The sequence below is a fragment of the Fringilla coelebs genome (genome assembly GCF_963513975.1).
Source record: "Fringilla coelebs genome assembly, chromosome: 4".
Classification (NCBI taxonomy): Eukaryota; Metazoa; Chordata; class Aves; order Passeriformes; family Fringillidae; genus Fringilla; species Fringilla coelebs.
Window position 1 is genome coordinate 26,042,892 of NC_140032.1, and position 14,922 is coordinate 26,057,813.

General features: G+C 36.1%; 1 protein-coding gene across 3 annotated transcripts in view; it reads right to left on the reverse strand.

The window, feature by feature from the left end:
• CORIN (corin, serine peptidase) overlaps positions 1-14,922 on the reverse strand; it is a 121,190-nt gene that overhangs the window by 95,820 nt on the left and 10,448 nt on the right. For all 3 annotated transcript variants that reach the window (XM_084204984.1, XM_084204982.1, XM_084204983.1), the window contains exons 2-3: positions 7,644-7,788; positions 1,147-1,599 (exon numbers count right to left, since the gene is read on the reverse strand). In XM_084204984.1, coding sequence (XP_084061110.1) covers positions 1,147-1,599; positions 7,644-7,764 — 574 coding nt within the window. In that variant the 5' untranslated portion in view covers positions 7,765-7,788. The remainder of the gene's footprint in view (positions 1-1,146; positions 1,600-7,643; positions 7,789-14,922) is intronic.

Genomic DNA, 14,922 nt, shown 5'->3' on the forward strand with positions numbered 1-14,922 from the left:
ACACATATGTGCATATTACATATGCATATTATGTGCATCTCAAAAAAGTTTATTCCAACATAGTAAGAAAAGACAAAAGAGCTGTTTCACTATATTTCATCTATATTTCCTGGAATTTCAGGTGTCTCAAACATGACTATGAAAATATTTGTAGTGTAGCACATTATGCTTTCTTGCTGTTCCTTGGCACAGTGATAATTTGCCAAGTTGCCATAAGAAGTAAATAAATTAACCACTAATAGGATTCAAGTGTCCATTTATACACATTTATTCTGAGTTTGGGGTGCCCGGGGAGAAAAAGAGAGAAATCTACATAAGAAAAATCACTTAGCAAATAGAACCTGCAAAAAGCCTGCACCATTCAAATGGCTTATGAAATCACTATAGTCTAGGGGAGAGAAGAAAATACTGGTAAATCAGTGATTTACATTACATTTTCTCTATGACCTCATGAATAAGTTTTGCTCTGTGCTCTGGTGGGATTAAGCAAAAAGCAATGATAAGCAGCTCTAGAGAAATTGATTCATTTCAATATGGTACCCTTTTGTTTCAGCAATTAGCAAAAGCAGCATCAGAGAATTCTTCACTACCACTAATGTGATGAATTAATAACATTTACTATGACATTAATAAAATGCACCTACCTTCATAGTAAAAAAACAAAAAAGTCCTGATCCCTGTTGTTACTGCCTCTCCAAAATGCCAACAGAACTTCATTGGTACACAGAAAAACTGCTTCAAATTAGAGAAGAACTTATCCATTAAGAAAAAGTTGTAACTGCAATTACATGCCAAGATCAGGAATATACTTGCCACACACACAGTGTTAAAGAAACACAGAATATACAATCTACAGACTTAATAAGTGCAGTAACTCATTTCTAGGCTTGGTAAGCCAATTCACCAACTGAAGAACATATTTTAAGTTTTCATACTGAGAGAATTTACGGCATCTTTCTTAACCAGTTGAAGAAATGTTCTGATAAGAAACCAATTGATTGCAAGATGGAATGTACACAACAAAATAAATTATGGAAAGGGACACACATTCCTTAGACCTCACAGAAAAACATAGGGGAGCATGCCAATAGTATGCTCTGTAGTTTTTGGGTCAGAACCATGGAGCCAAATAAAATATAAACTTACTTTTTTTCTGATCCATTTTTTGTGACACAGATGGACGGGTAGGACTTAATATTGGCAGAGTGGTCATCCTCTCTGTGTTGTTAAAAGAAGCATCTGTAGACCACAACATCATCTCCTCTGCAGTGGCAAAGAGCTGGGTGTTGTCTTCAGAGCCCTCTGCCAAAGCAGCTTCAGAGGCAGGTTGATGACTGAGCACTGTGGCTTGAGTTGAGGAACCAAAGGAATTTTCCTGGAAAGACTCTCTAAATATATTTGAGTTCTTGTTCATTTGGTCAATGTGGGATAAAGGCGTGGTGGTCCAAGAAGAGGGCTGTGTGCTGAGATCCACTGTGGGATCAGTCTTGGAACTATTTTCAACCATATTTGGCAAAAGATCAGCAGATGTTTCAAAGTCACCATTTACTGTGAGGCCCTCACTTCCATTTGAATAAAAGCATGTTTTTTCTAACACTCCTGCAATAAAGGAAAAAAACACCAAAATTACCATCACCTGGAAGAGTGTTGCCAATTTGTTTTTTTAAAGTAATTTAATATCAAAATTAAAATTAAAGACAAATTTAGGAATTCCATCTGGCAACAAAATGACAGGAGCACATAAAACATGGTTGCTGTAGGATAAATAGAGAAACAAATGCTTCCATGAGCTTAAAATATTTTAATCATATTTATAGTATGTCACCAAATACTAACATGTTTAAAACTACAGAGTGCAATTTCAAGGAGCTTCAACATGCATTCATTCTATATCATAATGTTAACAAGACGGACAACGCTATTTTTCATTCCTTTTAAACTGCATCCTCTCTTTGTTTTCATAGTACCACCTCTTCAGAAATCCAATTCTGAAGCTTTAAGGGAATCAATACATTTTTAACATATTCCATATTCACCAATTTTTAAAATGGAAAGAGGTACTGTTTTCTCTATATAAGATTATGTACTTCAACTACCACTGCTAAATATGGGGCCCTGAGTTATTTGTCATTCTTCTCTGATGATGGATTTTATATGTACAGTTATTGACTAAAATTTTGTCACTTGCTGGCTTTATTTTTCAATCACTTATTATATTATAGACAAAACCAGACTTTTCTTAGTTGTATGTGTTGAATAGTTCCAAGTAATTATAATTCACAAATCAAAACAGTAAGTAGATGTATCCCACAAGCGTCAGGAATTTAAACTGCATAGTAAGATAACTGATCTTTAACCTAGTAATCCAAATAATAAAGAAGATATCTTAGACATGGGTAAAACACATAACTTATTTATCTATAATAAAAATGACAAATATTATCTCAAATTCTTTAACCAAATGTATTAGAGTCATATTTAATGCTAGAAGAGAAGCATCACTCTGTATTACAATATAAGCAATTTTTGGTAAATAGCAAAAAGTAATTTTTGCCACTGACGGGTAAAAAAGCTCAACAATCATAATAGACACAGTGCATCTAGACTTGATTATAAAAAAAATTAAAAGGAATCATCAAAACATAAAGTCTCCCAAATGTACCAAGTACCTTGGCAACAACTGATAATTTTTGTAACTTTTCTTCATATTCATTTGATCCTTCATTAGCTGCTTGGTACAGATGAACCCCGATTGGCAGGGGGGTTGGAATGAGATGATCTTTCTATGGTTCCATGATTCCTAAGTCCACAGAACACCCACCACCATCTCTCCTAGACTTAATTTTCATTTTGGTAATTGCATTTACCAAAATGGCTGGTTGCACCATCACCACTCAGTTAGGCCTTGCTCACCCCCCACTGCCCTAGGCTCTGTCCCTAGACAAACCCACCCCTCTGCCAGCTCCAGGCACCACACAGAGCCCAAGAGGGTATCCTGAGCCCATTCCCATTACTGAATTCCTCTTCTCACTTCTCCATGCACCCTGCTGCCAGAATAAATCAGTTCACTGGTCTGAAATTCAAGGACTCAGCAGGCAGAAATGTCTATTAATCACAGCTACAAGTAACTGAAAATGCCAGAAGAATCCAACTTAAGTGACTTTAGGTTAGCAAGCTTTATAGGTAAGGGAAAAAAGAGCGCTGGAATCACTGAGAAGGGGCAATGTCAGCATTTTCTTTTTTACTGAGCAACCTTTACCTATGGCAAATGCAAACAGCAAGAAAAACTGGTGAAATTTCTGAAATATAGTGAGTTTCAAGTAAACTGTTACCATTTGAGATTTATCATGTCATCATTTATCCAGGCTGGATTGTTTTGGCTCCAGTGTCACTAACTGTGAGTAAATCTTTATGTCTAACTTCTACTGGACAACCCAGGGGAACTTTATACATATATATATATATATATATATATATATATATATATATGTTAGGGTTTCTGGTTTTCCATCAACAGATGTTCATATATCACTAGGGTTTGGAGGAATTTACTGTGTGTACTTTACAGAAGCAACTAAAAATCTCCCACCTGCAAATTATTTAAGCAGCACTTTGTTTGAGTCCTCTGTCAAATGAAAAGGTAAGTGCATTTTCACAAATAGGGACTAGTATTAATATGATTTGCTAAAGTCTAAGGAAAAGTGAGTGGTTGTGCTCAGAAATTGTGCTCACTAAAATGTAGCCTTATTTGGATGCCAGATATTTGTGTTCAAACAAAGCATTGAATATCTAGAATTCAGACACCTATTTTGTTTCAAGTTTCAAGTTTCAAACTTCAAACCAAGTTTTTTTGCAGTTTTCAAAAAGTTAAAATAAGCTTTCTGAACTCCTTTGGGAAAGTGCATAGTATTTTTCCATAATTCAAGAATAGCTTAAGGTATTTTTTCACATTCTCTCTCCTTCTCCCTAGACTCATCTCTTCTCTTGCACTCAGCACAAAAATAGTAAAAGGCTGTAACACAAAGAGCTATTAATTTGGTCCCAAAGAGCTATTAATACTGATTTAAAATTAAAGTTAAAATGATTAGCTATTTATATATAACTCAGCAGAATAAGAGGCAATACATTACAAGACAGGTAAACTCTTGAAAAATGTTTGAAAACCCCCTTTGGTTTAATACCGTGGTCAAATAAATACAGAGAAACAAAATATTGAGGCTACCCACTGGATTCTATCTCTTCTCACTCAGACTTATTCCATTCTTTTTCTGGAATAACAAATAATAACTATGTTTATCAATGCCATGAGGCCATTTACTTCTTTCACTGAGATCCCCAAATGCTTGTTTGCTTCTTCAACCCATCTTTCAAACAACAGCATTTTTTGTTCTCTTTTTACAGTTTCCCAGTGATAACAGCTCCTCTTAACAGGGGGAACCACACAATGAACCTCTTTGAAACAAAAGGACTTCCTAATTGTATCATCTCCACTGACAATGAGCAGCATTAAAATTTTTTTTAACCTTTTTTCCCTCCAAAATAACATCAGCCTGGCTCAGGTACATACGCCCTTGAGGGAGGCAGGAGTAGGCCCGTGGCACTCCCCACTTGCTCGCTCTAGATGAAAACTCTGTTTCCACTCAGTTTGTAAGATTTTTAGGTGACTTTCCTGAGTCGCCTCTTTCTTCTCCCATTCTGTCCTTTCATCAGTGCCTCATAGAGAATTTAGGCCCTTTATTCCAGGCTGCAGAATCCACTCTCTGTGCTGGGCTTCCATTCACTTTAATGTTCATCCTTCCCCCCACCCTTCCCCTAAAAACACTATTGGATATCTTAAATCTTAAATTAAGCTTACTGGATATGTTTTTATAGCATCTATATTTAAATTTCAAGATACCTAAGAAAACAGAGTGATGCTTTAAAACAATCAGTTCTTTCTTAATCTCTTCAGTGAATTCAATTCTATCAATGTTTGCTAACAGACATGCAGCACATACCGAACATGCATTTTATTCATGTATACAGGAACACTATATACAACTATTCTTCAGACTTGGGTTCATACAGAGCTGTAGATGGTAAATCATAAGCCAAATATTCATTAGTTGAGAAACAGATGTAACCATTTTCAAATTGTGTCTCCAGCTACAGCTGGGCATGTCCAGATGACAGAAACATGAAGTATGCTGGCCTTCATTGTGCTTGGTACAAAAGAGAGCTACTGGGACCAGACCCATTCATTTCAAAGCAATGCTTTCCAGCAGTTTTAATGATCATTTCCAGTTGCTGTTCACTTTGGGGAATTAATATTTTGCTTGAATACAGACAGGTTTAAAAAAATTGACAGTTTACTTAAAAATGGACAGTTAAGAGGTTTAAGAATTAGTCACAATGTTCAAGCTCGTAAATTGAGATTCTGGCAGTGTAAACTGTGGAAGATTTCTAGCTCTGCAGAGCAGGAAAGCTCAAAGAGACCAAGTCTGTTTAAAAACTGATGAAACAGAGCAAAGCAGTCTAACAAAGTATGGGTAATTGATGAGGAAGTTGCAAAGGAAATAAAGCACTGTACACTAGTTCACTAGTACAGCTGGTCAGTACATATGAACTGAGATTTCTCCTGCAGGGTGACTCAGCACTCTAGAGAAATGGGCACATTACTGATACTTTGAAGGTCCCATAGTATACCAAACTATTGCATGTCAGTCAAGCTGCAGTAATCTTTCTTTCTTTTCTTTCCTTCTTTCTTTCCTCCTTCCTTCCTTTCCTTTCACCCACCCCCCTCTGCCCCGCAACCTCCCTCCCATCAAATAATTTCTATTAGCCACTCAATACTATCAACTTATTTCTTACACAGTAAGACTTCATATCAGTATTAGAATTCAGTTATTATTGACCTGAAATAAACACGAAGTACTATTCTGGATATAGCGTATTGTAAGTTTCTATAACAGACTATATTTTATTACACACACTTTAAATGTCCACAGCATTAGTTCATCTAATTCTGGTCATCAAATATATTTGCTTCTAGGCTATCAGTGCATAGAAAATGAAAGCTGCTGAGAAGAATAGTAAATTATAAAATGTTAATTCAAAAGCTGCTTCTGCCAGTTTTAGACTTGGGTTACAACACCAAGCCTTCTTATACAGTAATGACATTGACTTAAGAGGAAACAGTCACGATATTTGCTACATAAGCAGGATCAGAACAGGCCCCATTTCCCAGAGGATTTCATACATTTTAATCACAGGTTGATCCATGTCTGAGGAAGAGACTGAGTAGAACTGATGTAAATACACCTGCCTTTTTATCTGCTTCCTCACCAAAGAATGAAAATCTAGGGCAGAGGATATGAAAGATACAAATGGAATGCTAAACATAAGGAAAGCAAATTTAACGGCTTCATATTTCCTAATTGCAATACTTACTTGATCTTAATCCATTTCAGACTGTTCTTAGTTCAGAGATACAATCCAAGACTTACCGGTCAATCATAACATTCACTAGCTTTGGGGGTTTTCTTACTTCCTGAACTTAAACTAAATGAAAAGAACAGGCCTACAACGTCGTTTGCATATCCTTTACAGACTGAATGGAGAGAACAGATTTAAGTTGTTCTGATTTTGACAGTACTTTTGAAACATGCTTACTTTCTTCCTATGCTTGCTGTTTGACTTTTTGATGTGAATTGAAACTGAAGTGTTCAAAATAGGAAAATAGATTTATATCTGTATGTCTGAATCCTGGATAGAATACCCACTTATTTCAGGTGGGCTTCTGAAGTACCTAAGGAATTTCAATTAGAAAATGTTCTCACTAACAAAAAGAAAAATTTAAAAACCCCAAAAACACTTAGCACTGAAAGCAAATTTTATAAACTTTTTTTTTCCGGAAAAAATATGCTTTAACCTAGTTTTATTGTCCTTTTCATTTTGTACTTGAAAAAATGTAATGATATGCCAGCTTTTCTAAAAGTAACAAAGGGAAGACTTTTTAAAAAATTTATGCAAATAAATCAGCAGTATTTAATTATGAAAAACATATACACAAAATTACTTAACAGACTATGCCATTATGAAGTCTATGAATACCTTGAACTAGTTACCACAAAACATATTTGGGGTTCTGCATTGGTACAAATTTTGTATGTAGAAGAAATGAAGATAATTTTCCTTATTCAAACAGTAATATTTTGTATGCAGTTCAGAAAAATTTGTGGCTATTTATAAATTAAATTTCACCTGGAAATGAGAACCAGGTTTGCATATGAATGTGTGACATAAATGTATGTATATTCCATTCCACTAATAGTGATCTAAAATGATAACAAAAGTATCTTTTGTACTTGTAAAATAGCTGCTGAAAACTATCTACATGTTCAAGATAATGTGTTCCTCAAAAATCTACCATGAGAAAACCAAAAGAGGTTTCCTCATTGATACTTTAAATACGTTTTAAGGATCTGAACATAAATAGCAGATTTATTTCTCTGCAACAAAGAGTCACTGGGTAGATTGGTTTTTTAGGTAGGTGTGCTAAGATATATGTCTAATGTCCACAGTTATATTAGCACTTGAGAATGTGGTCTTAGTTTTAGCTGCTTTAATTAAAAAAGTGTCTCCTTGGTTAAAAAAGTACTCACCTACAAAGGTAAGCAGGATCACCAGCAAAAGGATAAGGGCACAGATGCATGGAATCAGTACCAGGAGCAAAAGTCGAAGGAACTTGGCAGAAGCCAGTTTCTGAGAGCAACCATCCCCCATATTATCCTCATCTGTTCCTAAGACCTGAAAAACAAAAATGCAGTTTTATCATGCTGGGGACCATCAGTAATTCCTATGTTTCCAACAGCAGTCGTCCCTCCGTATTACACAGCTACGTGATTAAAATATATGCTGTATATAGATAATAGATTCTTAAAGACAAGTTGTATGTAAATTTTCTCTCAGGTCAACAATCTAGCGCAATCCATATCACTTATTAAATTTTACTAAATATCCACAGACATATAGTTTCATTGAAATTTCTGAACATTTCTGATGAACTGGATGTTGAATAGGCATTTCATTTGAAAAAAAATGTAAAATACAGAATAAACTTAAGGAATAAGGCTAAATACAGATTATTTTATAATTCAAAACAATCCATTACTAATTATTCAAGAGCTCCATGTTCTTGTTTCTTTTATTAAAGAATCAACATATTATTATAATCTTTAAGTGACAATAGAAGACTTATTTGCACAGTAATGAAGTCTGATTTTTTAAGTACTTTATATAATTATAACTTAACACAGTATTCTGTAGTTTGCAAATCACATTTTCTATTCTTGAGTGGAATACAAAAGAATAGAGAAAAACAATTTTCTGAATTCAACTGAGATGCACAAAGTACAAAAATTCAAACCCCTGCAAAAGCCTAAACATGCATTTTATATTTTTTTAAACCTAACTCCATTAATACTATGATCACATATACTGGAGAAATGTCATTGGTTTTAAACAGAAACAAAAACAAAATTCCAAATTAATGTTTAATAGCAAGATTGAAACTGTTGCAAAGTCACTGCCCCTTTATTTGAAATTGACCAAAAAATAAAATCTTCCCTGTGATAACGTCAAACTGGATGATAGGTTTATTCATTGCAGACAGTGTCTTCCCAAAGGATGACTAATAATTTATCCTCGTTGTCAGGAAGATCAATCACATCAAAGTTGGTTGTGTCAGGACACAAGAGTAAAGGCATCCATTACCCTGACAGCCTCTCCATGAAGAACCTCAAGAGACTGAAGTCTACAACATAAATAATAATATTCTTGTAAATGCCAGTCTCTGTGGGTTATCCCTTTAGCTGACTCTGCTGAACGTGCCTTTCTGTAAAGAGCAGGTCATCAGACTAACTGGCACAAACCAAAGCTAAACTATTTCTTAAGGAATTGCTGCAAAGAGACTGGACCACCCCACAACCTCAGTCACATTTACTGCCTTGAATGAGAAGGCAGAATCATTTTCCATCATTCTACAATGTCACCCATTCCAGCATAGCATAAAGACTATTTAGGAGGAAATTTTCCTTACTGATAATAGAATTATCAACTATTCCTGAAACCCCTGGTTACTAGACACTGCAAGACCCTTGACAGACAGCAAAAGCCAAGAAAACTGCATTTGTGAAGTCTTACATGTCTCTACTGGCACTACTAAGCATCATATCATCTGACCACTTTGAGACTCATCCAGTGCAGTGTCTGTCCCATTTGACTTCTTTTCCTACTTCCACTGTTCAAAGTAAAGACATTAACACTGAAAATGCATATGGTATTGGTATGGTGTGAGCTGCTAGTAGCATCTCACTTGATAGTCTTCCTCCTATTCCAGTGATTCAGTCTCAACACAGTCCTACTACTAGATTTATCTAGCAAGCAGGATGGTAAACTTAAAGATGTTGGATTTATCTGAAAATCTGAAACAGCCAGCTCAGGATGAGAATAGAGTGTCTGTTGAAACAGTCTGAGTGAGATGACAAGGTCTGTAATCTGATCCTCATTTTCCACAACACAAAAAATATAAATAATATTGCAGAGAGTTAAATGGTTGTCAGAATTATTTTTTTCTTAATCACCAGCTTATTCAGAAGTAGAAAATGTTCTAAGACTTCAGGATACCTCAGCTTAATTAAAGCCCTTGTCCACAAGTGACATCTAAAACATTCAGATAGAGTTAAGGATTTAGGTGAATATTAGGAACTTCAATCCATGTAACATTCAGACAACAACTGCTTGACTTCCTACAGTCCACACTTGTCAACCTTGTCATATTAAAGTCTTCAGTGTCTGCCTGATGGTTTGCTTCTGGTAATGCTGGAATCCAGCAGCTTTAGCTGCTGTACTCATAGCAGGCTTCCCTGAATTCCACAACCTGGATTTGCACAGCCTGTATTAGGCTCCCTTGTGAGTTCTGAGCACAGGTAACAGAGGAATAACACAACTCTGCTATGAACACAGATCTCCCAAAACACTGCCATAATTACTTCTGAAAGCACAGACACGATGCAGTAGATGCAGTGCTCCCACAGGAAAGGGGGCAATTAAGTTCAATACCCTATTTTGCCTGAAGCAGTTAAGAAATTAGATCTACAACTGAGCAGACTACCACAACCACATGAGCACAGACTCCTCCTGAATCAGAGCACGCCATGCCTTGAAATTATGATATTCTGTAAAAAAGAACCTGGTTCTTCTGGTCCAGACAGCAAGAAGCAGGACCATCACTACACAGCTCAGTGATCAAGGCACTCAGGAGCTGATTCTTAGCTTCTTCAAGACAAACAAATTTTAAATCCAGCTCGTTTAACAAAAGAAATTTCTCCCAACCAAGATGCACTTCTTGCAAGCCCCAAGCAGAAATGTCCAACTCTACCCAGTGTAATGCAAAGTAAATTCTGACCTGTGACTCCACAAAGAGCTTGTCTTAGGAGTAAAAACTTCGCAAGAAAGAACAAAATTTTTGTTCTCAAATATTTGAAAAAACATTCAGAAATAGTATCCATCATCACTTTTTTACTCTTTTTGTGAAGAGGGGATGACATTGATTATTCTGGAGGTACATGAGATCTTAATAATCTCAAGTACAAGTGTTTAACTGACAGCAGCTACCACCATCATCATATATAAACCTTAGAGTCAACTTAGCAGAAATATTAAATGTGTGCCAATTAAAACAGCGAGCTTCTGGTGATCCTCTGTTTCTGCGAGAAATGTTTTATAAAGTCTACTAGCATTGTAAATACTACTTACTTTATATAAATGTTCAATACTAAATGAGAACATCAAACATTTTCTTTCTTGTCCACTCCCAAAAGCAATAAATCTGTCTTCGTACTGACAACCCACTACCACAGATTTTAAAATGGGCTGTTGTATCCAAATTTGCTTTCAGTGTCTGCTCAAGAAAAGAATCACAGAATCACAGAATTTCTAGGTTGGAAGGGACCTTTAAGATCATCGAGTCCAACCCAATGCTGTATTGTTAAAGACATGCTTCTTTAAGCACCATTAATTGCTTGTAAAAATTTATAGGCAGCTAAACAGTATGTTGTATTTTTCCTCTCTACAGCAAAAAACCCTCAGGAAAAACAATACACCTATTTAAATCATCATCAGTGACTATGCAAGCATAAATTAATTTTTCCAGTATTACCATCATTTTCCCAATATTACCATTTTCCATCACTTGAACATCTACATTAGTTTTTTTCTGTCAATTTCTCTGATGAATATGAACTAAAACTAGAGGTAGTGTTGCTGGTTCCTATATCAACAATGAGAATTTAATTAAGCGTCCTATGGATAAACATGAACACATTACACCTACTGTTTGTATATTCCCTGACAGAGTTTCTTTTCCTCTTGCCACCAAATACAGCAATACACAGAGAATACATCCACCAGCTTGAAGTGCTCTAGTATGACAAGGCTATCTGCATAAACTGCAGACGTGCTCTGTTCTCTCAGTTCTAATGAATAATGGAATAGAGGAACAAATAATAGACTAAAGACATAAGTAATGGAATTGTCAGATAAAAATGGGCCTATGGAAGGAAACAGGGGTGCAAAATGCTTATTCCTTGGCTTACTTCAAGCTTCTAGGTTAGGGGCTGAGAGGAGAAACCAGTCTCCCTCAACTTTCTGCGTAGCTAATAGCTTCTCTGACTCATTCTCTAAGTCTCTAAGACTGAGGTACCAGGTAGATACATATTTATCTCCCTTTCCAAGGAAAGGACAAGAAGACTTAAATGCAGAATCTTTGAGGGCCCACTGAAAAAAATCAACCCTAAATGCTAAAGATTTCAGCATAAAATAGATTTAGCCAAAAATCTATAGCACTTGACTAAAACATATTCTCAATACTTGAAGAACTGGTGCAAGTTCTCTTCCAACCACTGCTATTAGAAAACTCAATCTGGGAAATATTTTTCTGAATTAAATATTTGTGCCCTACAATTAGGAAGTGTTTGCTTTTTAAGGCAACAAGTAATTTGCTTTTAATACAAACAGGTTTTATATTTAACAAGAATATAATCAAAAGAGAGGATGCCTAAAAAGATCAGATTTTTTCTGACAGCTAAGAAGTTTTGTCCCCAACAAAATTACATTAACCGCTGCTTACCTGAGTGGCATTCTTTCAGTAATGACTGCAATAAAGGAAATAGACTAAAAAGAAATTCTGAGCTAATTTCAGTGTGTATTTTTTAAAAATTCTAGGTTTATCTAGGACTGCTGGATCAGACTGCTCAGTTTATTTTCTGGAACCACAGAGGGAGGAAAAAAGTAAGATGAAAAAGAGTGTGTAGTCCCATCTGCCTGCAAAAAGACTAAGAATTCATTAAACCAAAATTCACAGCTTATTTTCTGCAAGACGTGGAAAGAATCTGATCTCATGGCTGTCATTTCAATAACATGCCTGTCATATTAAAGCAGAGAAATGACAGATTACATTAAGATTTATGGGTGAAAAGCCTATGGCAGCATGCAATTTTCCTTTTAGATACTAAAAGTATCTAAGTTACTAGTCTATAAAACAGCCTGAATCATGGTATAAGCACTCGACAAAAATATCTCCTGCTGTTGTCACCACAGAACTAACAGATGTTCTCCCAATAAAGAAGTATCATTAGGGCTAATTGCCTACTGCCAGTATCTTCTATGCATGATGGGTCTCTACACAGAAATGTAGAAGACACCTCTTAGATCCGAAGCATTAATGTATCTTGAGCAAGCCATACACCAAAGCATTATTTAGTGTTTGTAATGGAAAGAAATGGAAGGAGGTACTACCATGAAATGCAGAAAGAATGTCAGGGGGCAGTAAACAGGTGACCTCATTGTCCTCAGAAGTCCTCATAATGCCACTGAGGAATCTGCTATCCAGCCAAGCTATAATTATGTAAGATTACAAAAGCTATCTGCAGCTCCTTCCATATCCTTGATACTGTTCCTCTTCTAATGTCGAAGCAGTGCTCAGTTGTCAACTCTTGTGATTTCATCCGCTTTTATGACGCTTTTATGATCTCTAGATACTGGACTGACATGACCATACCAGCCATTACAGCTTTCCCTTTGCCATTACATGAAGATGGTTCCCACCTGTCATGGCTGAAACAAAAACTGAACATGTGAAGTGTCAATGTTTAAGCACAAAACACCACGTATATATATAAGTTTAACCATACTCATTCTTACAGCCTTTTCTGATCAACTCATAATATTCAAAGGCATGGTAATGAGTAAGAGAAGCTGAAAATGGCCTACATTTCTCATCAGTTCTTTACATGAATACTAGGAGGCAGTAATGCACCTCCATTCACCTACTTTATTGTCAAAAAAATATAACACCATACTTCAGTAGTCATTGTAACAAGTAGAAAGTGTAAGATAAATCATCCAGAGGTACAAGGTCACATGCTAAAAAAAACATACAGGAAAAAACTTGCAGAATATTTCATTTTCAGTGTTGGAGGAATTAGAGAGCCAAATTGAAACGGACCCTGATGAATAAATGTAAAGGTAGCATAAGAAACTGGATACTAAGCAGCTTTTGTCTGCATTTACATGCAGAACCCAAATTCTAGTGTACAGAAATTGGAGAACAGTAGTGTCATAGTTATTCTAGAGGGAGAAAAAATCTTCTCATGCAGTAAAGCAGGAAAAAAAAAAAAAGAAAACTAAAACTCAAACCCCTTTTCATAGAGAAAGCAGAAAAAAAACCCAGACAAACAACCCTTTTCATACAGCAAATCAGCAAACATGAAAAGCACGTTATCATCACAAAGTTGTTATTTGCCAATAAAATGCACTATTTTCCTGACAGTTCAAGTTCACTGTAATCTTGTAATTTCTCCCAGGGAATTCCATATCCTCAGACAAAATACAAATTGCTGACATAATTCATTAGAAGTTTATTTTGATTATCAGACTTCCTTTCTCTTCCATAAAAATAATCAATCCAAAATACAGAGTAGCCCACTAAGGGAGATATCATAAAAGCTGGGCATATCTTTCCAAAATAAGTATTTGGTTGGTGCTAGAGGCCACATTCTTTTGCCTGAAGCATAAACCTGAAATGCATTTAATCTTCCTGATGTATATTTTCACTTAAAATAAGTAAAGTGCAACTGTGTCAATGATGTTTCCTTTGTGTTGAAGAAGATGCAAGGTGTAAAATAATGTGATGTTTTGCCTTTCACACTACCATATAGACCCACTGACCACTTCTGTTCAATAGACTTTTCAAGCTGTTTTTAATCCAGTTTGAGAAACAGTGCTGCAAAAATCAAATTGGGCATCACCAGAAGTCAGTCACCAATTCACAAATATTTTTTACAAATTTACAAATATTTATGTGATATTCTTTCAACTTCATTTCTGTTGCACAAATTTGGAGTTCTTGACTCCCAACAATATTTGCAGTTTTGTGAGCCATTGAAACAATTTTGGAGCTGAGTAACTGAGGAGGTATGCAGGAGAAGCTCAGAAGGGACAAGGTGACATGCAGGTATGTCTCTCCACATTCAGTGGCAACACTGTTCCTACACTGCTCCAGCTTCAGTTTGAGTGAGCCAGCAGAAAGTGGGCTGAGACCAAATCCAAAGGCACACCTGTGGCGCTCCATTCTCCTGTGTGTGGGAAATCCTTCACTGCTGCTACCAAGCGAGATCTCCTTTGGTGTGTGCATGCTGCGCTGTTCAGTGTGACTGCAGACACCTCCTGCACAAGGCACCCTCACTCTGCATTTCTGCCTGAGGAACAACCAGCTATCAGAGCCACCAATATGCACTTCCAAATCTGCTTTCATCTGGCATGACAGGTAAATGCTGCACTGCCACAGGTGCTGCCAGCACCCAAGTTGAGCATACCAGAGGC